Genomic DNA, 22,979 nt, shown 5'->3' with positions numbered 1-22,979 from the left:
AGACACACACAGAGACAGAGAGACACACACACACAGAGACACAGAGAGACACACACACACAGAGACACAGAGAGACACACACACACAGAGACACAGAGACACACACACAGAGAGACACAGAGACACACACAGAGACAGAGACACACAGAGACACACACAGAGACGCACAGAGACACACACACAGAGAGACACAGAGACACCCACACAGAGACACAGAGACACACACACAGAGAGACACAGAGACACACACACAGAGAGACACAGAGACACACACACAGAGAGACACAGAGACACACACACAGAGACAGACGCACACAAACACAGAGACAGACGCACACAAACACAGAGACAGACGCACACACCCACAAACACAGACAGATGCACAGACACACAGAGACGCACACAGACAGACAGACGCGCACACAGAGACACACAGATACAGACACACAGATACAGACACACAGATGCAGACACACACATGCAGACACAGAGACAGACACACACATGCAGACACAGAGACAGACACACACACGCAGACACAGAGACAGACAGACACAGAGACAGAGAGAGAAACAGACAGAGGCACAGACAGAGACACAGAGAGACAGAGACAGAGACACAGAGACACACACAGACAGACGCAGAGACACACACAGACAGACGCAGAGACACACACAGACAGACGCAGAGACACACACAGACAGAGACAGACACACACACACACAGAGACAGACACACACACACACACACAGAGACAGACACATACACACACACACAGAGACAGACACATACACACACACACAGAGACAGACACATACACACACACACAGAGACAGACACATACACACACACACAGAGACAGACACATACACACACACAGAGACAGACACATACACACACACAGAGACAGACACAGACACATACACACACACAGAGACAGACACATACACACACAGAGACAGACACATACACACACAGAGACAGACACATACACACACAGAGACAGACACAGACACAGAAACACACAGAGACACAGATAAAGAAAGATAGCTATGACAAGCAGAGACTGACAAAGGTAATCTAACCCAGACAATCCAATTCTCTTGACAAGAAAAAATGAATTTGTAAACTGTGGTTTGGTTTGTAGGCTATGAAACCTTGGAAATCAACATCAGGCACTATTTTTCAAACAAAATATTCCTTTTAGTGGAGCATAAGTCTTAAAAGCTTTCCTGGCAACTAGATGCATGGTATCAGGATAACCTCTAACTACAATGGCTAGTCCATACAGTAGTCCACTGTAGGAGGGATAACCCAAGGAGTTGCATCCTCTAACTCTTAAAAATGCTATTTTGCCAGATGACTATCCCATATAAGCCAAATGTTGAATGTTTGCAACAGTTCTAGGATTAGGAAAACGGGCCAGCCTTCTTGTAAAACTTATCTGTTTGTTTCACTGTCTTGCACGATACTGCTGAAATTTGTTTATAATAATTTTTGTTGTTTGCAGGTGAGCTGCTTAATCTGTTCTTGAGTTGCTGTCATAATTATAACATCTCCACAGAAGGTACCAGGACAACCCAACTCTCTTCTTTTACAGGAAGCGCATCTCTCCTTACCTATCCTCTAATAGCTTTCAGAAACCACCATCGCTGAAATCTCCTACTGCCCTGCAACTTCTTGTTTTCGTCCTCACTGCTACTTCCCTATCTAACATCTGACCTCTATAAAATAAAGATTCCTGTACTTAGTTCTGCTACTCTTCAGCTTATCCTCTATTCTTCTTCTCCTACTGTGGCATCTTTCACCCTACAATGACTCAATAATATCTCAACATTTCTCCAACTCTGTTCCCACCACATATCCATACTTCTTTCCACTGTCCACACATTGCACCAAACCTATTTAATATTGCCCCTCATCTTCATTCCAAATATAAACCGATTAAATGCACTTCAGCTTAAACCAAATCAAAAATTTAAGTCCAAGAATCCTCTCCAAAAAACATGTGCCACTCCTGAATATACTAAAATCCTTCTAGAAGGAGATATCCATCCTAATCCTGGCCCCACCTGTCACAGTGACCACGAAGATAATTCTCTCCCACACTCTTCTCTAACCAAACAAAAGCCAATCCCCAACCCTGGTGATCTCATTTTTGGTACAATAAATGTTAGAAACATAAGAAATAAAACTGCATAACTACATGCCTGGATTACCCAACTTAAACCTAACATTCTCACTGTAACAAACTTGGCTTAAACCCAGCATAAACCATTCTGAAGTTATACCTCCTGGCTATAATATCATCTGTAATCACTGTATAATGAAAAAAGGTGGTGGAATTGCTTTAATATTTCCTAACACCTATCACATTTCCCCTTAAAGCAAACCAACAATACCAAATTTCAGTTCAGCTTTCCTCAAAATAAACAATTATAAACATATATGTATTACTTACATTTACACCCTTCATGGCGACAATACAGCTATACTGGAAAATATCCCATGCTGGATATCCATAATATTTTCACAAGAAAAAATACTACTAGGTGATGTGAATGTCAATTGGTTGGACAAACTCTAACCCCCCCCCCCCTATATCTAGCATGAACTTATATGGTTTTCAAACTAATCAATAGCCCCACACATTATAGCAAGTCATCAAATTCCCTATTAGACTGGATCCTTGTATCAGACTCTAGTAAATACACCACCACAGGTACGACGTCAGGCGCTCTCAGTGATCATCTCCCAATCTATACTACAAGACATCTCGTATATCAAGTTAAACTGCATATTTATAAAACAACATGCAACCTTTCCAAGAAATGTTCATTACTACAGTATCATCTATTAACTGGAACTTCCTAAAAATCCTCCCCTTACACAATATTGTAAATGAGTTCAATACAACTTTTCTACATATCCTAAATAGCCTTGTACTTCCCAGAAGGAAGAAGCTAAAACAAACAATGCAATTTGGCTATCTAAAAAGAGTAGAATGCTAATCGAAGACAGAGAAAAAGCATGGAAAGAATGTCAAAAATACAACAAGACACCTCAACATCTTGAAAACTTTAGAATGCTTCTCAATCATACTTAAAAACAAATAAATGAAGATAAAAACTATACTTTAACAATTTTCAGAATAATACTATACACAACCCTAAAAAATTTGGGAAAGCCATTAAAAAGTTTTATATGTCGTCCAAAATTTCAACCCAAACCCCTCTCCTGATATCAAACCACTCGAAACTGCAATACAGTTCAACTCTATTTCATAAAGAGTATAGCACAGCTAATCAAGACATAATAAATCAAAACCTATTTACATTAAAAACTCTATTGAAAAGATGAGCAAACATTTCAAAGTTATCATAAGGCAGAGCAAAGTTGAAAAGTAACTAAAATTAGCATATGAAGCAGAGAATAACCATAATTCCTTTTAACTGCATCAGACAATTAAAAAACACATGTAAAAATGTGAAAAAGGGGATTGGTGAAGAAGACTCAGCAATGCTTTGATTCAATTCATAATGGTATTACTCACTCGGACTTTAACAGTACTGCTAACATGTCTGCAGATAAACTTAAAACCAACTTTATATCTGAGAGAGACAATGAAGTTCCACAAATTATTTCCCAGAGTCCCCATCCCAAGATTATTATGGGATGTGTCCTAATGCACTCACTAAAGGTAAAAAAAATACTTTCTATAGGCACTGACAAAATCCCTGGTTGCCAAACATGCTCTCAGAACTTAAATTGTCCAACTTAAGCACAGCCACAGGGTATGCTCCTGAGGAATGGACAATGGTCATCTTTATGCCACACCATAAAAGGGAGATCAGCCACTCCCCCTCCTACCTCAGATCCTGGGAACTATTGACCAGCCTAATAAACCTAATTTGTAAAGCCAAGGAACATACTGTATCTAATTTCATATGCAAAAAATATAAAAAAGTCTTATTGCTCTAGACTTGTAAAAATATGATTTTATCAGAGACAGACCATGTTTACTTAATCCCGTAAGCTTCTTTGCGATCATCACTACAGCTGTAAATAGTGACCATGCAGTACCACCGGTATCTGGGCTAAGGCCTTTGACACCATTACCCTTGCTGAAAACGTAAATAAGCTCAGAAGCCAACACATAGAACCTTATGCTGCAAAATGGATAGCAAACTGATCCACAGATAAAACCTATACAGTTACAGTAAAAAGTACAAGCTCAAAAACTGAAAAAAAAAATGGGGACTACTGGTATTCCACAGGCTCAGTACTGGGACCTCTTCTGTTTGACATCTACATCTCGGTTCTCAAAACTATTAACATATGGCTAACCACATTTGGTGGTGGCTAAGTTTTGTCATATGCACGAGATCCAAGACTGTGTTACTTACAGCAAGAGCTAAATTATACAAATCAATGCTGTACCAGAAACAGGCTTAAATTAAATGCAAGGGGAGTGCTGCACTGTCACTTTTAGTAAACAAATCTCAGCAGCAGCTTGCAGGACAGACAGCACCCTACTCCAGACTGATACAGTTATTAGAGAGCTAGGCACCTTTGCAGACAGCTCCCTATGCTTTGACCACTACATAACAAATGGTCAGGAAATCTATACACCTACCTGATTAACAACTAAAGGTATTTCATTACAGGTCAAAATAAGTTGTCATTTGACAATAAAACAATAAACTGACAGCTCAAAATATGACCACAAGTTTATCGCTAAGTGCTTTCATCCAGAAACCCAGCCTTCATTAGACAAATTGCAAAAATAATGTGCCCCATTTTATATAAAAACAGGAATACAATCATCTAATTAGTCAAAAAATAATAAAAATTAGTACCCTTAATTAATCTGAAAGCCGCGGTGGGTACAGCGGTAGCATTGTTGCTTCACAGCAAGAGGTTCTCCTGTTCGATTCTAGTCTGGAGCACCTTCCGTGTGGAGTCTGCATGTCCTCTCCACAGTCACGTGGTGTCCGAAAGACATGCGTGAATCGGCGTGCCTTTGCTGAAGGTTGGGCTGGCAACTCGGCACAATAAAAATAATCATTAGCGGACCGGAGTTCCGCTGTGGCGACCCCTAACTTGGAAAAGCCGAAAAGACAAACAAGTACCCTTAATTAATTTACCTCAAAAAACAAAATATTCTTATAAAACCAATACACATTGCTACTAAGTTCACTTATTAAACACGTTCATCTTTAAAACACTTGAAATAGAAATGGTTATCATTTGACTATACACTGCCCTGATCAGACCAGTTAAAGAAAATAACCTTTCTAGTACGCATCTATACAAATATATCATGCGGTTACAAAGACCCCAGAGAATCCTAAATACAAAATTACTTGACTACAAGACCCTCAGCTACCAAGACAGGCCTGAAGCTCTCTCCCTATAATCCACCTCCTATGGCTACTGTGTAGTGATTTATGCCAGCATTCCCTGCTGTCAAGGACTCTATCCTCCTTATCTCCAGCAACTCAATATAAGAAATGACTCCATAAACACTCAAACTAAAGACCGGACTCTCCATCAACAAATAAATAAGACATCCTCATAGGACAGATTTCATTACTTAATGTATCCCTATCTTGCAATAGTCTTATATTACATATAAAACAGCGTGATACCCTTACTCCTCTTCGACAAGAGTTGAAGACTGGATGGGCACTAATAAATTCATCATAGGCCTGATGTGGTTCACCCTTCTGGAGGCAGAAGATGCCCTATGAGGATGAGTAAAGTCAAAGTCAAAGTGATTATTATCTAAGAACCGATTCTGTCTTGCAAATGCTTATGAATCTATACACGGCCATAGTAGACTAATGAGTACCCTGTCAAAGATGCAGATCCTCACTTCAGCAAATGATGATGTCCTCTTCCGCCTCTTCTTTTTACCCTTCGATGCATAAGCATGTTGGAATGGGTCTCTTCCCCCTCTTTTCAACAGGCAAGCAAAAATTATGAGGAAGAACATCAGAACTGCAACTTTTATACCAAAGGCATTCTCCACTAAGCGCACATGGGATGATGGAAACATTTTTGGTGGCAATTGTATGCATGCTTGGCCTACTACTTCTAAGACTATTTTGACAAACAGACTAAAAAGTGCAGTTGTGTAAGAACTTTACTATAAATGGTAAATGTCCTACTTCATCACTGTTACAGCATTCCTTACTATAAGGATATCCTGCTAAGGGTAGTCATACATCCAGCCAGTATACCAAAGCCTGGGGCCTTCCGAGTGCCATATGTCAGACATATGTTCTGCAACCAAAGCATATGGCACATAAGTGATGCACAAGTGCAAAAGCCTCATAACTGAACTGCCCCAGAAGAACAAAAGCAGCAGATGAGGAATATCAGAAACGTGGCACATGTATATAAACACGAAAGAAAAGAAGTCCCCTCATACAGAGTGAAAAAAAGAGAAAACCCAACAGTGAGAAGGAGGGAGGAACAGAACAAACAGTGATAAGTAGGACATCTACTGCTATAAGGTCTTACACAACTGTACTATGGCCTTCTTTACTCACTGCTGCAGTATTCATTAGTATAGGAAGAGTATTAAACCTACTGTAAAGAATCAGGAGGAGGAACTGAGGAACTCTCCAAAAAAACATGGTGGATGAATCTAGCAAAACTTCTTCTGGCCCTTGAAAACAATCTAACTTGTAGTGCTTAGTAAAAGAAGCAGCTTCCAGAATGGATCTAGCATCGAGAGTCTTAAAAAGCTGCAAAAGAGGCAACTCTCCTTAACAGAAACAGGATGCTGTTTTTCATGGAAAGAGTAACAAAAAGAAATGATTTTAGAAATCCAAGAAATTGTTTGCTTGGAGAATGCTAAATGTAATTTCTGTCCTGAAAAGAAACAAAGTTACTCAGATTTTGAGCTGCACATGCAAATCCAAAGAATGGAGAATCCCCTCACCTGTATTTTGTGAAGAAGGAAAGAATGAGGGAAGATGGATAGTCTGATTCAAAGACACATCACAGACAACCTTAGGCATAAATGAAGGATGAAAACTAGAAAAGGAGGAATGGCCATATGAGCCTGAAGTTCCCAGATACTCTTCGCAGAAATTAAGGCCATCAACAAGACAGTTGTACATGTGCACAACTTCAAAGTGAAAGCAGCTGCTGGTTTAAAAGGTGGCTAATTTTACTTTAGCAACATAGCTCAGGTCCCAAGAAGAAGGAATGGGTTTTCCTGGGAGGAATAATATGAAAGACCCCTTTCTAGAAACTGTCTGACCTAAAGCCAAGAAGAAAGTGGTGGATCCAGAGGCAGAAAGGCAGAAATGGCTGACAAATTAGCTTTAAGAGAAGAGTAGGCCAAACCAAAATTGAGCAACGTGCACAAACACGAAAAAAATTGTAGGAATGTCCACTAAGAGTGTCCTGTACATTGTTACACCACCGACAAAATATTTTCCACTTAGCAACATAAGAGTTTCGAGTAGTGTGTTTTCCTGCCATCTGCAAGGCATCATATATCACAGGTATGTTCTCAGTGTAAGGCATAGGGAATAAATGTGACATACAGACGCAGACACCTCGGAACTGAAAAGCTGCAGGAAGAACAGAATGTCCCTAGGGACCAGAAGGAAAACCTGTATCCTGGAGGAGGAAAGAAAAGAATCCCTAGCCAGGAAGGCAAGAAAAAAAGGGCAGAGCAGTGGGGGTAGGAGAGAGGGAACAAATACTGCAACAATGAAGAGAAGGAAATCTACTGTTATAAGATTTTGCACAACTGTACTATGTCCTTCCATATCACTGTTGCAGTATTCATTATGCAAGGGAGATCACAAAAGCTTAGCAGGAAACCTGCGAGGAGGAAGGCACTGAAGAGCCCTCTGTAAACTAATGCAAGATGGCCCTGGCAAAATCAGCTCTTGGTCTGGAAACAACATCCAACCTGTAAAGCTTAGTGAAGGTATGGACAGCAAGTCCAAGTTGTAGCCTCAAGGACAGAATTGATGTGCAGTCCTTTGAAAAAGTCACCAGAAGAAGCAAAAGTTCTGGTAGAATGAGCCTTTATAGATGAGGAAAGACATTTACCATGAAAAGAATAACAAAAAGAAATGGCCTTAGAAATGCTTTGGATGAAAAGAAACAAAAAGCTTAAGTCTTACCCAAACAATATCTGAGCTGTCTATGCAAATCCAAGGTATGAAGAACCTTTTCACTAGTAGACTGTGGAGAAGTAAAAAAGAAAGGCAAATTAACAGACTAATTAAGAGACCATCTTGGACATAAAAAGGAGGATTTGCAGGAAAATACACACTGTCCCTGTGAAAAAATAAAAGGGAAAAACAGCCATGAGAGCCCACAGCTCTGAGGCTCTCTTAGCTGAAGTAAGGGTCAAAGAACAGTCTTCCAAGTAAAATGTTGCAAGGAACCTGAAGCAATAGGCTCAAAAGGAGCCCAAGTAAAATTTCCAAGAAAAAAACTGAAGTCCCAGGAAGATGGGGTATGCTTCCTGGGAAACATGACATGAAGAATGCCTTTAAGAAATTATTTGACCTCAAAACCTAGAGGTCAGAGGAGGAGTTAAGGGCAGACAAGCAGGGATTGCTAATAAGTGAGCTTTAACTGAAGAATATACCAACCTGGCACAGAACAGATCATACAAATGAGAGGGAATGACAGAAATCTCCACTGAAAAGGAATAACCAGACAGAAAACTTCTTCCATTAGGACAAATACGATTTTATGGTAGTGGGTTCCTGACATGTAGGACCCAAAGCACATCCTCAAAAGACAGGTGTTTAAAAGAGATCAAAACCTTATCACCCACACCTTCAACTGAAGACTGGACAAGTGAGATTTTGTGGGAGTCTTGCCCTATTTTGTTCAAGACATTCAGAAGCAGAGGAAAGGGAGGGACAGCATAAAGAAACATCCTCTTCCAAAGAAGAGGAAAAGCATCTACCTTCCAAGCCAGAGGACTTTGAATTCTGGAACAGAAGAGAGGAAGTTGTCTGTTCGGAGGGGAGGCAAGAAGATCTACCTGAGGAATACCCCACTGATGAACAATGTCCAGAAATGCATCTCTATGAAGCATCCATTTGTGAGCCTGTGTGTTGGACCTTCTCACAGAATCTGCCACAATATTTAGCTCTGAAGGAATGTAGACAGCCTGAAGAGTCACTTGATACTGGACAGCTAGATCCCAGACCAGAACAGTGAGCCTTCCCTTGCTTGTTGACATACCACATCACTGTGATATTGTCTGTGAAAACTTTGAGGGGGCCTGAGAAGGAGGAGGAGATTATGAAGGACCTGAATAGCTAGAAGGAGAGCTCTCAATTCCTTGATGATGATGATGTGGTCTGATCTCTGATGAAGAGGCCAAAACCCTGGGCATTGACAGAACCGAAGGAAGCCCCCCAACCCCTGTCAGACTATGTGAAGAAAATGAAAACACTGTCATCTGTGTTAGCATGTCTGGCAGGAGATTTGTGTATATTCAAAAATTAATTTGTATTGTATGCCCAGCATTACTAATTGTGAAAATGTAAACAAGTTTTTAAAATGTTGAGTCTTCCCTGTTTATACAAAAATTTTAAAGAATCTGTCAGTGTTTTGATACATTTTTAACTGCACGTTTGTGAGGGAGATTCTAAAGGCAAACTGTCTGTGAAAAATAAAATGATCAGTAGGTGATGTCATTAGAATGTTCCTGGTTGCTATGTGACTCTTTGAACACATGACGGACATGAAAAAGAAATTTTTCAAACAGCTGACTGTTGGTAAAATAAGACAGTTGAGAGTGTTAACCTGGAGTATAAAAGAGATTGCTGAAGTCAGTTGAAGGGCAGTTAAACAGTTGCAGTTCAAGTGCTGTGCAGTGGATACCCAAAAAAGGACTCACCAAAAACTGTAAGCCTGCCTTTGCCTTGCTGTTGTGTTCTAGATTAGATCAAAGACAATATTCTCTAGTTAGATTAAGAAAGTTTAGTTATTTAAAGTTTTTCTAAGATGATGGACTTCTATCCTAAAGTTTAATTTTAGATTTCTGGTGAATGAATTCTGGTATTCATTGAAAATTACTGATTTAGATTCTTGTAATCATTTTACTTATTATTATTTGTTTCATTATTTTACAGTGTGGCTAAACAATCAGTGTGTTCTATAGAGTTTAGAGAGTGCTTATACCCGTTTGATACTCCCCAGGTCACAAAGAATGCCTGGCTGCTTCGGGTCATAGCTATCATTTATTTTGATATTTACTTTTTTAATAATTGATCATCCTTTGAAGGGCATGTCTGACTCTGGTGGCAGTTTTTACCATTTGTATTGGGGAGGGGACACAGCTGGAATTCTGTATCAGGCTTCCCATAATTGTTAAGTGTGTGTGAGATTTAAATTTACTTTGCATGTGAGTGAGTCAGACGTCTTAAACTGGAACACACTGCTCTGTAGTGTATAATAAGGGAATACTTTTGGGGTGGGCAGTCCAGTCCCAGGAAATACAGCATGTTCCAGTTGTGCTCTTAAGGAAACTTGTGGACTTTTACTCTTGTGGCTCTGTGCTCTGGTGTTTTCTGTGACCCTCCCAATGAGGACTGAGGCTCCTTAATTACGAATTCTGGTTTTAAGTGGGGGACAACACATTATTGGTGACAGTCCTGTGGGACATGAACCGGACGTCACATTATTGGTGGCAGTCCGGTGGGATATTAACTGGACGTCACAGAGGCATCTGAAAAGAGCTCCTAATATGGGACTGGAGATTGGAAAGGAAGCCCTAGAGTGAAAGAAAGCTAATGAATCCATTACTGAAATTCAAGCTGGAGACAGGGAAGAAAGGGAAGTAGGAAATCCAGGGGATGGCAGTGTTAAAGCCACACTGAACTGAAGTACCACTCAACTTTTCTCATGTGGAGCCTGGCCAGAGTCAGCACAGGAATGGTGGAAGTCATAAATCCAAGGACCCTGAGAAAATCTCTGGCTGTAACTGAAGCCAGAGGAAGAAGAGATTGGAAAAAAAACAATCAGAGAGAGGGAGACATGGGGAAGGCAGATATGTCAGCATGGGAATGGTCTGGATCATGCAACTAAGAAAAAACATGATCCTAAGAAGGAACCAATACTTTTTATGGTGAATCCCAGGCTTTGGAAAGAAAAGTTGTGCAAAATCTTACCATAACCATAAATATCCTTCTCTTCCATGTCGCAGTATTCTACATACGGGTTTACTCCTCTTGCCTCACTTACCTACAGACAGTATACAAAAGTTTTCAGTCCCTCTGAAGTGCGTTGGATGACCGACGTGGCCAAGGGCAACGTAGGGCATAAACGTGACGTCTGCACGCACCAGCCCTCAGAACTGAAAGCCCCAGTCGGAGCCAGTCCTAATAACAGCAAAGCCAATCCACTGCCACCCAGAAAAGGAAATGCAACCTTATACGAGGGGGAAGGATGGTGGGAAGAAATATTGCAACATGGGAAGAGAAGGACATCTATGGTTATGGCATGATTTTACACAACTTTTCTATGTCCTTCTATTCCAATGTTGCAGTATTCTACATATGGGTGAATGCCACAGCTCACTGTGACTGGGGAGGTGGGAATCTGTGAAGGATAGCCCTGGCAAACCCTGCCCTGGATCTAGAAATGTGATCTAGTTTGTAGTGTTTGGTGAAGGTGTGAACAGAGGACAAAGTAGCTGCCTCTAAAATAGTAGAGGTATCTAGGCCATTAAAGAAGGCTCCTGAAGAGGCCATAGCTCTAGTGGAGTGTGCTTTAATTACACTATATAGAGAGTTACCATGGCATTGGTAGCAGAAGGTGAGGGCCTTGGAAATCCAGGCAGATATGGTCTGTTTGGATACTGCCTTCCCCGGGGTTCTAAGGTGGAAGGAAACGGAAAGCTGGTCAGCCTGTCTAATGGACTTGGTTTTATGCAGGTAGAACCTGAGTTGTCGGTGCACATCCAGGAAGTGCAGTATTCTCTCACTGTCCCCTTGTGGGTGGGGAAAAAGGCAAGTAGGTGTATGGCCTGGTTAAGAGACAGATCATTCACCACCTTGGGCATGAAGGATGGGTTAAGTCCAAAAGGTGGAAGGCAAAAAAAGGAGGAATAGCCATAAGGGCTTGTAGCTCTGATATTCTTCTGGCTGAGGTCGAGGCCACTAGCAGTACAGCTTTCCATGTACAACATTTTCGAGAATCTTTATCTGCTAGCTCAAAGGGATGGAGCATAAGCTTTTCCAGAACATAGTTAAGATATCAAGATGGAGAAGACTGTTTCCTGGGAGGTCTGAGGTGAAGTAGCCCCCCTTAAGGAACAGCTTAGAAGACATTCTGGATGCTAGTGGAGGATCCAGAGGAAGGCATGCTGAAATTGCAGACAGATGAGCTTTGATGGAAGACTAAGCCAAACCAGTCTACAGTAGCTCACACAGGTAAGACAGGACACGAGGGGGCTCGCTAGAAAGTGGGTCCAGCTGTCTTTCTTAAGACCATAAAGTGAAACTTTTCCACTTAGAAAGGTAGGATTTTCTTGTAATTGGTTTCCTAGTCTCCTGCAGGACATTGAACACGTCCTTGTAAAGGTGTCTGAAGGGGATCAGAATCCTATCAACCACAGGGCGAGGTGCAGAAGCTGCCACTGTGGGTGAATCTGGGATCCCTTGTGTTGTGTGACAAGGTCCACTCTGGGGGGGTAAGTTGTGATGATTGCCCCTGCACAGTTGAAGGAGTAGGGGGAAACAGTGCTGTCTGGGCCAGTAGGGAGTCACCAGCAAGATTTTTGGAGTGTCCTGATGGATTTTCAGCAGGACCTTCTGAATGAGCGGGAAGGGGGGGGGGGGGCATCTAGATATTTCCCCTTCCAGGAGATCAAGAAAGCATCTGTTGCCAGTGCCTGCGGATCTGGTATCCTGGCGCAAAAGCCAGGAAGCTGCCTGCTGGATGGAAGAGGCAAAAAGGTCTGTTTGAGGTGTATCCCACCTGTGGACCAGATCCAAGAAGACATCTCTGTGAAGCATCCATTAGTGGTTGTTTGCAATGGTTCTGCTCAGACAGTCTGCCTGGGAGTTGTGGAGAGAGGGAATGTATACCGCCTGCAAAGTAATTCCCTGTGAGGTGGCCAGTTCCTATACCAGAAGGGCTAGTCTGCACAGGAGGTATGACTTGGTTCCTCCCTGCTTGTTAAGATAGCACAGTACAGTGGTGTTGTCTGTATACATCTTCAAGGGGCCTTGCTGGAGGAAAGGTAGAAACGCCCACAGAGCCAGAAGAACTGTCCTCATCTCTGGAACACTGATGTGCTCTAGTTTGTGAGGTTTTTGGCCATAGGTCCTGCACCCTTCGATGGCCCAGAGTTTCACCCCAGCCCAACTCTGAGGCATCTGTGTGCATGACCTGTATGGGTGGAGGTGGTTGGAGGGGAAGTCCTGGATTGTGGTTCACTTATGACAACCACTGTAATTCTTTTTTCAGGCAATGGAGAAGGGGCACCCAGTGCTCCTGAGGATGGAAGTGCTGTGACCAAACTGAACAAAGATACCATTGTAACTTTCTCATATGAAATCTTGCTAAAGGTATCATGGGGATAGTGGCTGCCATGTAGCCCAAGACTCTGAGGAAAGTACAGTTGTGTACACTTACCATAAATGTAGATGTTAGAGTGTATTCACTGTTACAATCATCACATTTGGGTTATCTGCTTGCAGTAGCCCTCAGATGGCCTGATTAACAAAGTCTTGGTTCCTGCGTTGGTTGATGTCTCTTCTACCATGACGTCAGGGGTATAAAACATGCAGCAGACACCATTTCATCAGTTTTTCTTGCCCCAGATGTCAGGTGCCCCCCTAATGGGAAGCAATTAAATCTATAAATATACAAGGTTATACCTCCAACAAAAAAGCAAATACACCAAAAAGCTTTTAAGCATACTAAAGGAGAGAAGAGGTATAGCCAAATGAAGTCAGGGGGCTGGAGGGAGGGTAACCAGGACTGCAACAGTGAATAACACTCTAACATCTACATTTATGGCAAGTGTACACAACTGTATTATGTTCTTCGTGTTTCACTGTTGCAGTCATCATATTTGGGTATATTCCCAAAGCTAAGGATGGGAGGAGGAAATCAGATAGCATTAGGGCCAGCTATAAGGCCCTGCAGGACTGCAGTGGCAAAGCCAGCTCTGGATTTAGAGAAAATTGGTAAATGGTAATGCTTGGTGAAAGAATGTACAGAACTCCAGGTAGCAGCTTCTAGGATGCCCCGGGTAGGTACACCTCTGAGAAAGGCTGTAGAGGTAGATGTAGCCCTGGTTGAATGGGGTCTGATACCCTATAGGATAGGTTTTCCATGGTGCTTATAGCAGAAATTAATGCAATGGCCTATCCATTTAGAAATGGTTTGCTTTGAAATAGCCTTTCCCTCTGTCCCTACAGCAAATGCCACCAGCAGTTGTTCAGATTTTTTTCTTTGATGTTTAGTCCTGTCCTAGTAGAATCTAAGTTGTCTGTGCACATCCAAGGAGTGCAGTATCCATTCCCCTTTGTTCTGAGGATTAGGAAAGAAGGATGGCAAATGAATGAACTGATTAAGGGCCACACTGGATACCACCTTGGGCATGAAAGAGGGATTGGTCCTGAGGGACACCCTGTCCGCACGAAAGATGATGAAAGGCTCCACTGCCATAAGGGCCTGTAATTCAGATACCCTTCTTGCTGACGTGATTGCTAAAAAGAAAGCTGTTTTCCAAGAAAGGAATTTTAAATCTGCAGTAGCAGCTGGCTCGAAAGGAGAAGAGTGAGTTTCTCCAATACAAAGTTAAGGTTCCAGGCTGGAGTTGGAGCTCTCCTGGGTGGTCTTACATTTTTGGCCCCTCTAAGGAACTGCTTGAGCAGTGCATGAGAGAAAAGGTGAGGTTCTGTGTTATAATGAGCTGAAATGGCTGAGGCGTGAATTTTTTATTGAGGAAAAAGGCCCCTTGTGAAGCATTGTAAAATCTGAGGTAAATTGGGCACTGCTGTGCTCATCCATTGCGATCGGTTCCAGGCACAGAATCTTTTCCATTTTTCAGCATAATATTTTCTAGTACTAGGCCTCCTTGCCTCTACAATGATATCCATCACTGGTTTACTGAGTGATGGTAAAGGAGAGATTAGGTAATTAGCCAGGCTGCTAGGTTCAGTGTTTGAAGCTGAGGGTGCAGAATCTGGTTCTCCTGCTGAGACAGCAGGGCAGGAGTCTGAGGCAGGCAGGTGGATAAAGTAAATTCAGCAGTGAAAATTGATTTCTTAAAACAGGACTTGAAGCTACAATCACACTTAGCACACTGTAGCTTTATCTGCATCAAGCAGCAAACCAGGATAAAATGGAAATTAGAAAAGTTTGAACAGAAAAGCATATGGCAGCATGACCTTCTATGTGTTATATGCCTGCATCTGCATCTATGTTCTAAATACTGAATCCACTCAAAGAAAACCTGAGCAGTTAAGATTTTCTTTTTAGCAGTATGGTGAATTATTCATTTGAAAAGATAGATCATCTTTTCAAAACTCAGAACCTGTAAGAAAGAAGTTAAATACTCACCATCACGTTCCACCTGTGTTGCTCGATCTTCATTCACTCTTGACAGTTGGGAATTGGTTCTGATCCTCGGAACTAGCTTGGCCATTATACAGCTCCCACCAGCCAAAAACTCTCGAGCTAAGTCTCTACCCACAATGCTCCTGTGTAGGTTACCTCAGATCAGATTTGCAAATTACAGCAAGATGAAGTATACAATAATAAAATGGGAGGATGCTGTGTCCAATGTAAATACCCTAATGCCAGCCCAGGACAAAGGTATGAACCTCCAGGAAATCTTGAAGGAGGGGGGATGGAGGATGGGATGTCAAAAATGAACAAAGATCAACAACACAGATGGAACGTTATGGTGAGCGCATAACTTCTTTATCTGATGTTGTCAATGTTCATTTATTCTTGACAGTTTGGACAGAGTCCCCAGCTACCTTTACCCTGGGTGGCCTTATAGAGGGATATTCCTGAGAACCATAGAGCCAAATAATGCTCTTCCCCTGGAGATCATATCCAATTTATAATGAGTGACAAAAGTTATGAAGCGTTGGTCAAATGCGGCTGCACATATTTCATCCAGACAAGCCTTGGAAAGAAAAACAGCTGAAGTGGCAATAGATCTGGTTGAGTGAGCCCTTACTGGTGCAGGTAATTTACGACTGTTCCGTTCATAAATAAAGGTAACACAATCTCTTAACCATTCTGATAGGGTCACCTTAGTAACAGGTTTACCTATCCCTGGTCCTGAAAAGGAGACAAACAGTTGGTCTGAAGTTCTACAAACCTTAGTCCTGTCAAGATAGACATCCACAGACAGCTGAGATTTAACAGATGTAAAAAGTATTCACCTTTGTTAGAGAAATTTGGAAATAAAACAGGAAAATGAATGGACTGACTGATGTTTGACACGGAGACCACCTTAGGAAGGAATTATGGGTTAGTCCTCAAGGACACACTGTCTTTATGGAAAATTCTGTATAGGGGTTTCACACAGAGTGCCTGCATTTTCTAAACCCTTCTAGCAGAAGTAATGGCCACCATAAAGTGAGTTTTCCAGGAAAGAAACTTGATGACAAGTAGTAGCTGGCTCAAAGGAAGGTAACACTAAATATTCCAGAATGAATGTAAGATCCCATGGGGTAAAGGATCCTTTAATGGAGGTTTGATATGTAGGATTCCCTTAAGAAACACTTTGCATAAGCAATGGGAAATTAGTGACTGGTCATCACAGTCATTGTGAAAATTAGAGCTGGATGAAGCAGCCGCTCCCTGGTTGAAGAGGTTCACCAGAAAATCTAAAAATTTTTCAACCGGGGCTGAAAAAAGGATGCAAATTATTCTTAAAAGCCCAAATAGAAAATCTTTCCATTTACTGGAATAAAATTTCCAGGTGGATGGTCCATGAGAAGCCAGAAGAATTTTTTGGACAGGGGAAGTAATATTAGATTGCATGGCAACTAATGGAATTGCGGAGTCAAGCCATGAGCTTGAGGGAGTGAAGGTCCGGGTGTGACAAAAGATCTGGAACTGGGTCCAAAATCCAAGGTTGATGTAAATACCCAAACAATGTTAAAGACTTCCACAAGGATCTTTTGAGAGATGTGGGATGGACATGAGAGCCATTTAAAAAAATAATTAAACGGAAATGGAAAATGTATACAACTTAATTGAGCGTACTAACAATAACATTATTCATGATTTAATGGTTACCATTGACACAGAAAAAGCAAAATATTTTGATTTATTGAAGAAAATTGAGATGAAATGTAAAGAAGTGCAGGCTAGGAAAATAAAAATGATTGAGAGAGATGCGAATGAATACAGTAATCATACCCCAACCCTAAACAATTCAATGGAGGCAGGTATAATAATGAGGAATATTAGCAGAGCCTAGGCAAATGATGAAACACAATCATGATTTTGATAATTTAAATATACAGGACCCTTTAGAGTTTCCACCTCTTTGGAGGTCCGAAAGGCTAAGACAGAAGGAACCTGTGAATTATGGATCAAAATACTACAGGGGGGATGCACCACAGGGGAGAACTTATTGGACATAGAAAAACAGGGAAACATTATAAGTAATGGATTTACGTTCACTTACAATGGGTTCAATATTTTCAACTATACAAATATGAGTATTGGTAAATCACATCTTGATTTATTTTCAAAAGGTTTCACATTCATACCTAGGATTAAAACAAATATTTTTAATTTATTGGTGGACCTCAAACTTTTTATTAGGAAGAAAAATTTTGAATTGATTTTTTGTGGACAGGAAACCAGGAACATTAGTGACAAGTTGGTTAAGAAAAGTAGTTTCAACCCGCCTTTGCACCCCCAGCACAAGACTTTTGAGTTTGTGGTGGAAAATGAGTTAAGGGAAGCACTTAAAAATAATAAAGTGAAGCCTAATATGACTACAGATGAAAAGGACATCCTACAGGCATGTAGAGAGAACAATTTGGGGGTTATGAAACCTGACAAAGGTAGGGGGGATGGTACTGATGGACCATATAACTTATGAAGGAAAAATGTTAAGAGATACTTAGCGATGAGAACAAATGCACAAGAGTTTTGATCAATGAAGTAAACATTGCTTATAGGAAAATATCAGTATGTCTAAATGATTTGCTGTTGGAAGGCCTTATAGATAGGGAAACATACAACTTTTTGCATGTAGAAAGACCTAGAGTCACATCTATCTTCAGTATTCCGAAGCTGCACAAGAATCCCAAAAATCCCCCTCTAAGACCTATTGTTTCTGCAGAGGGGTCCATTACTGCACCTTTAGCTAAATGTGTTGTTGGTCGCTTTTGTGCTTCAATAAAGGCTCTGTGAAGAGAACAGTTGGTGTCCAGTGCTTACATTCTGGTTACTAATGTTATAAACTGGATAAAAGGCTTCTGTAATGTCACTGCATGCAAGTCCCACAAGCAGCAAGAAAAAACATATTGAGGAAAAGCTCAAGAAATGCTAGTAACTTACACATAAGGGGTGGAAGTGGGATTACATCAAGGATCAGCACTGAGCCCTTTCTTATTTACTATAGGATGGAGAGGTTGACAAACGAGATCAGACAGGAGTCCTTGTGGACTATGATGTTTGTGGATAATAGTGTAATGATCTCTAGTGACAGTAGTGAACAGGTTGAGGAGAACCTGGAGAGGAGGAGATGTGCTCTACAGAGAAGAGGAATGAAGGTCAGCAGGACTAAGACAGAATATGTGTGTGTGAAAGAGAGGGAGGACAGAGGAATGGTGAGGATGCAGGGAGTAGAGCTGGTGAAGGTGGATGAGTTTAAAAACTTGGGATTAACAGTTCAAAGTAAAGTTTAGTAGGGAAGACAGGTGAAGAAGTGCATGCAGGCAGGGTGGAGAAGATTGTCAGGATTGATTTCTGACAGATATTTTTATCAGTTAGAGTGAAAGAGAAGGGCTACAAGATGGTAATGAGACCAGCCATGTTACATGGGTTGGAGATGGTGGCACTGACGAAAAGAAAGTCGTGAGAGCAGGAGGTGAGAGAGTTAATGATGTTAAGCCTTGCACTGGGTGTGACGAGGATGGACAGGATGTGGAATGAGTATATTAGAGGGTGAACTCAGGTTGGATGGTTTCGAGATAGACAGAGAGGTGAAATTGCGTTGGTTTGGACATGTGCTAAGGAATGATGCCGGCTATACTGGAAAAGGACACTTAGTATGGAGCTGCCACGTAAGAGGAAGGCCTCAAATAAGGTTTATGGATGTGGTGACAGGGGACATGTAGGTGGTTGGTGTGACACAGCAAGAAGCATTGCACAGGAAGAAATGGAAACAGATGATCTGCTGTGACCATCCTTAATGTAAGCAGCCAAAAGAAAAACAAGAAGTACATACCTGTAACTGACTTCAGCCTGTGAAGAGAGAGAGTTCCATCGAGAAGAATTTGGCAAAATTCATAAATTCAGTGTACAACAGCCCTGAAGCAATTACTTACAGCAATACTTCTAAAACCAAACCAAAAATTCTTACTTGATATCTCCACCATGAGATGGGATCATGGAGTTCAAATCTGTCAAGTAACCCTTCGGGTCGACTACAGTCTGGCCACTTACAGAATCGGACACCTGGACATAAAATAAAAAGAATCAATACACAGTAACAATGAAAGGAGAAGCAGCAATTTAAAAAAATGACTATTGTGCACTCAGTCCTGGCCATATCTGCTCATTCAGTTCTACACAACACTTGCTTTATACTTCTCTCCCCTTTTTTACTAATTCCCTGTGCAAGTTTAAAACACAGTAATATCAGTTTCCATCAGGCATGTTAACCTTCACAAAGGTGTTTTCTCATGTTCCTCAGTACCACGAACAAATTCCTATTTTCAGTCAATCAATACACTCCACACGCATACACACACACAAATGTATACACAAAACGCATACACGCAAGCATACACACACACGCACACACACACATATATATACATATATACACACACACACACATATATATATATATATATATATATATACATACACACACACACATTATATATATATATATATATATATATATATGTATATATATATAAAATAAAACTTCAACATAATAACTAGAAGAAAACAAATAAAATAGAAATAAAAATTCAAATAAAAGACCGAGAGCCAATAAGTTATTTATTTATTTATTTTAGTTATTCATTTAAATTTGTTGACCGGGAGTGTCCGACTGGACGCGGGTCCACTTTCAGCAGAGGCCCGGGGAGAAAAGCTCCACAGTAAAATAGACAGACAGTAGTTACATTGGATTACATAGTGATTAACAATTTAACATAGAAATTACTTACAACATATTTACAGATGAAGAACATAGTACATCAGTAGACAACTAGAATCTTTATCTGTGAAGTACATAACAGGAATTAACAAATGTAACAATGAGAAGTTCCTGCTGTATAATAAGTACTAGGCTTATGAGCATCTGAGCTTGCTATCATCAAGGTAGTTAGTGGAGGTGAAAGAAAGGTAGTAGCTGGATGGGGTAGATGATATTAGAGTGGGAGTTGCAAGGGCAGAGCCAGCATGTTTTTAGGTGCGCTTTTAATAAAGTTTTGAAGTTGGTGCATGATGGTACAGAGGTAATTGTGGGTGGGAGTAAGTTCCATAATTTGGCTATGGCGCAAGAGAATAGTGCTTCACCAGCAGAGTTATTGGCTTTAGTGATCTGCAAGTGATTTTTGTTGCTGGATCTTAGTGGTCTGGTGGTGCGATAGGGTTGGAGTAGATTCTGGAGGGATGGGACATTTAGTGGATGGTTTACTAGTTTGCGGTGAGTGAGAGTTGATACCACTGAAGGAGGTGAGGGAGTTCAAGCCAGCCCAGTTCAGCAAGTGAGAGACAGTGGTGACTACGGTAGGATGCCCCTGTGGCGAATTTTGCGATTTTGTTGTAGCAGGACTCTAGCTTGTTTAGATCACATTGCCTTAGGTTGGTATATACTGGAGAGGCATAAAGTAGGGTGGAGATAAGGTGGGAATTTGCTTTTGAAATCTTTGCTGCTTTGGTGAGAAATTGTTTATTTCTGTATAATGCTCCTAGTTTTTTGTGGACTTTTTTTATGGTCATGGATATGTGAATGTCAAATTTTAGTTTATTGTCTATTTCCACTCCTAGCAATTTGTTGTGTTCAGTTGGGTATATAGTGGTGTTGTCTTTTGCAGTGATGTTAAAGTGAGAGTTGTTTTGAGTATGTTTGGTGGGTTGGAAGATGAGTAGTTTAGTTTTGTTTGGGTTGAGTATTAATTGGGCATCAGATAACCACGTTTCAACAGAGGAAAAGGCTTCCTGTGTGACTTTTGGCAGTTTGGGTAGGGACTGGGCTGAGCAGATGATGGTAGAGTCATCTGCGTATTGGATGAGTGTGCCATGTTTGGTGGCAGAGGCTAGATTATTGGTGTAAACAGAGAAAAGTAGGGGTCCAAGGATGGATCCTTGGGGAACCCCTATGGAGACAAGTAGTTGGGGAGATATGTCATTCTGCCATACAACGGATTGTTGGCGGTCAGACAGGTAACTCTGAAACCAGTTGGTGACTGATTGTGAGAAAGATAGGTTACTGAGGAATAATTAGCGCTTTCATCCAGGTTTAATGTGCTGGAATTCTTCAGAATGTTTAAAAATACAAATAATGTGTTAATAAATAAGCATCAACTGTAATAAGATGATGACATCAAAATTCCAAGACCAACAGAAAGCCAAGCATACAGAAATATGTAAATTCTATAGTACAGTAAGACATGAATATTCAATAAATGTACAGAAGTTCATGAATAAGTAAAAGGAAAACAGAACTACAGAAAATATAATAATTATTTGTTCCATATTAAAGCACATCTAATATTTATATGTTCATTCAAACCAGGTGGGGCTTCAGCATTTAACAGAAGCTGCCAGAGCAACTCCTTAACTTCCAGTAAGGTGTTTTTGTTTCCAAAAAATAAAGGTACATGGTCTAAAACAAAGAAATTAAATCCTGTAAACAAGGTGCAAGTGTTACTATGTTTAGCTAAAGCATTGTTGGGATCACAATCTCCGATAGCTGCCAGGTGTTCTTTAATTCTGGTGGAATGTTTACGTATAGTTTTACCAATGTAGAATGAGAAGCAAGTGGTACAAATAGCAGCATAGACCACAAAATTGGAATTACAGTCAAAATGACCATTACATTTGACCATATAGTTATTATGTTTAAAAGTGTAACTGTTTCCAGTAAGAATCTATTTACAAACAATATATTTGTTACAAGTAAACAGGCCTTGTACATGTTGTATGATATTTGGAGACAATAAAAAGGCCGATCTCTGTTCTCAAACATTAATTGTAGTGATTTATTTTTCTTATAAGCAAAAGTAGGGCTGGAACCCAATTTCATATTTATTTCCTGACTAGAGATCAAAATGCTCCAATTATTATAAAATACTTTTTTGATTGCATTAGAGTCTCTACAGATGGGAATGGGGAACAAGGAACATCTATCAGTTCCAGTGTTGGTGGGAATCAAAAAATATAATAAGGGAGAGAGATTAGTGGGAGTAGGTGGAACATTATTAACATGTGGAAGAGTGTTCTTATGTTTAGGAGTGAAACCATTAAGGATGATGGGAGGGAACTTAGTGTGTCTTAAAGAGAGTACCTCTGGAAAAATAGGCTGTAATAAATCATTAGGATACCCTCTATTTAAAAGGAACTTAGTAAAAATGAGACATTCATTTAAAAAAGAGGAATCATCAGAAATAATACGAGAGAGTCTAATGAACTGTCCTTTAACCATGTTATGTTTCATAAAATGAGGGTGTGCACTAGAAAAGTGTAAATAATTATTTCTGAATGTGGTCTTCCTAAAAATAGAAGATGTCCAAGAAAGA

At 40.6% G+C, this 22,979-nt stretch overlaps 1 protein-coding gene across 1 annotated transcript in view; it reads right to left on the bottom strand.

The window, feature by feature from the left end:
- PRPF6 (pre-mRNA processing factor 6) overlaps positions 1-22,979 on the bottom strand; it is a gene marked incomplete in the record, with an annotated part of 1,570,595 nt that overhangs the window by 1,428,305 nt on the left and 119,311 nt on the right. Inside the window, 1 exon segment of the mRNA XM_044089883.1 lies at positions 19,583-19,677. Coding sequence (XP_043945818.1) covers positions 19,583-19,677 — 95 coding nt within the window.

The sequence above is a fragment of the Protopterus annectens genome, chromosome 12.part0 (assembly GCF_019279795.1).
Source record: "Protopterus annectens isolate FY-2018-M chromosome 12.part0, PAN1.0, whole genome shotgun sequence".
NCBI classification, from domain to species: Eukaryota; Metazoa; Chordata; order Ceratodontiformes; family Protopteridae; genus Protopterus; species Protopterus annectens.
The sequence above is the reverse complement of the archived record's forward strand: the minus strand, read 5'-3'. Positions and strand labels throughout refer to the sequence as shown.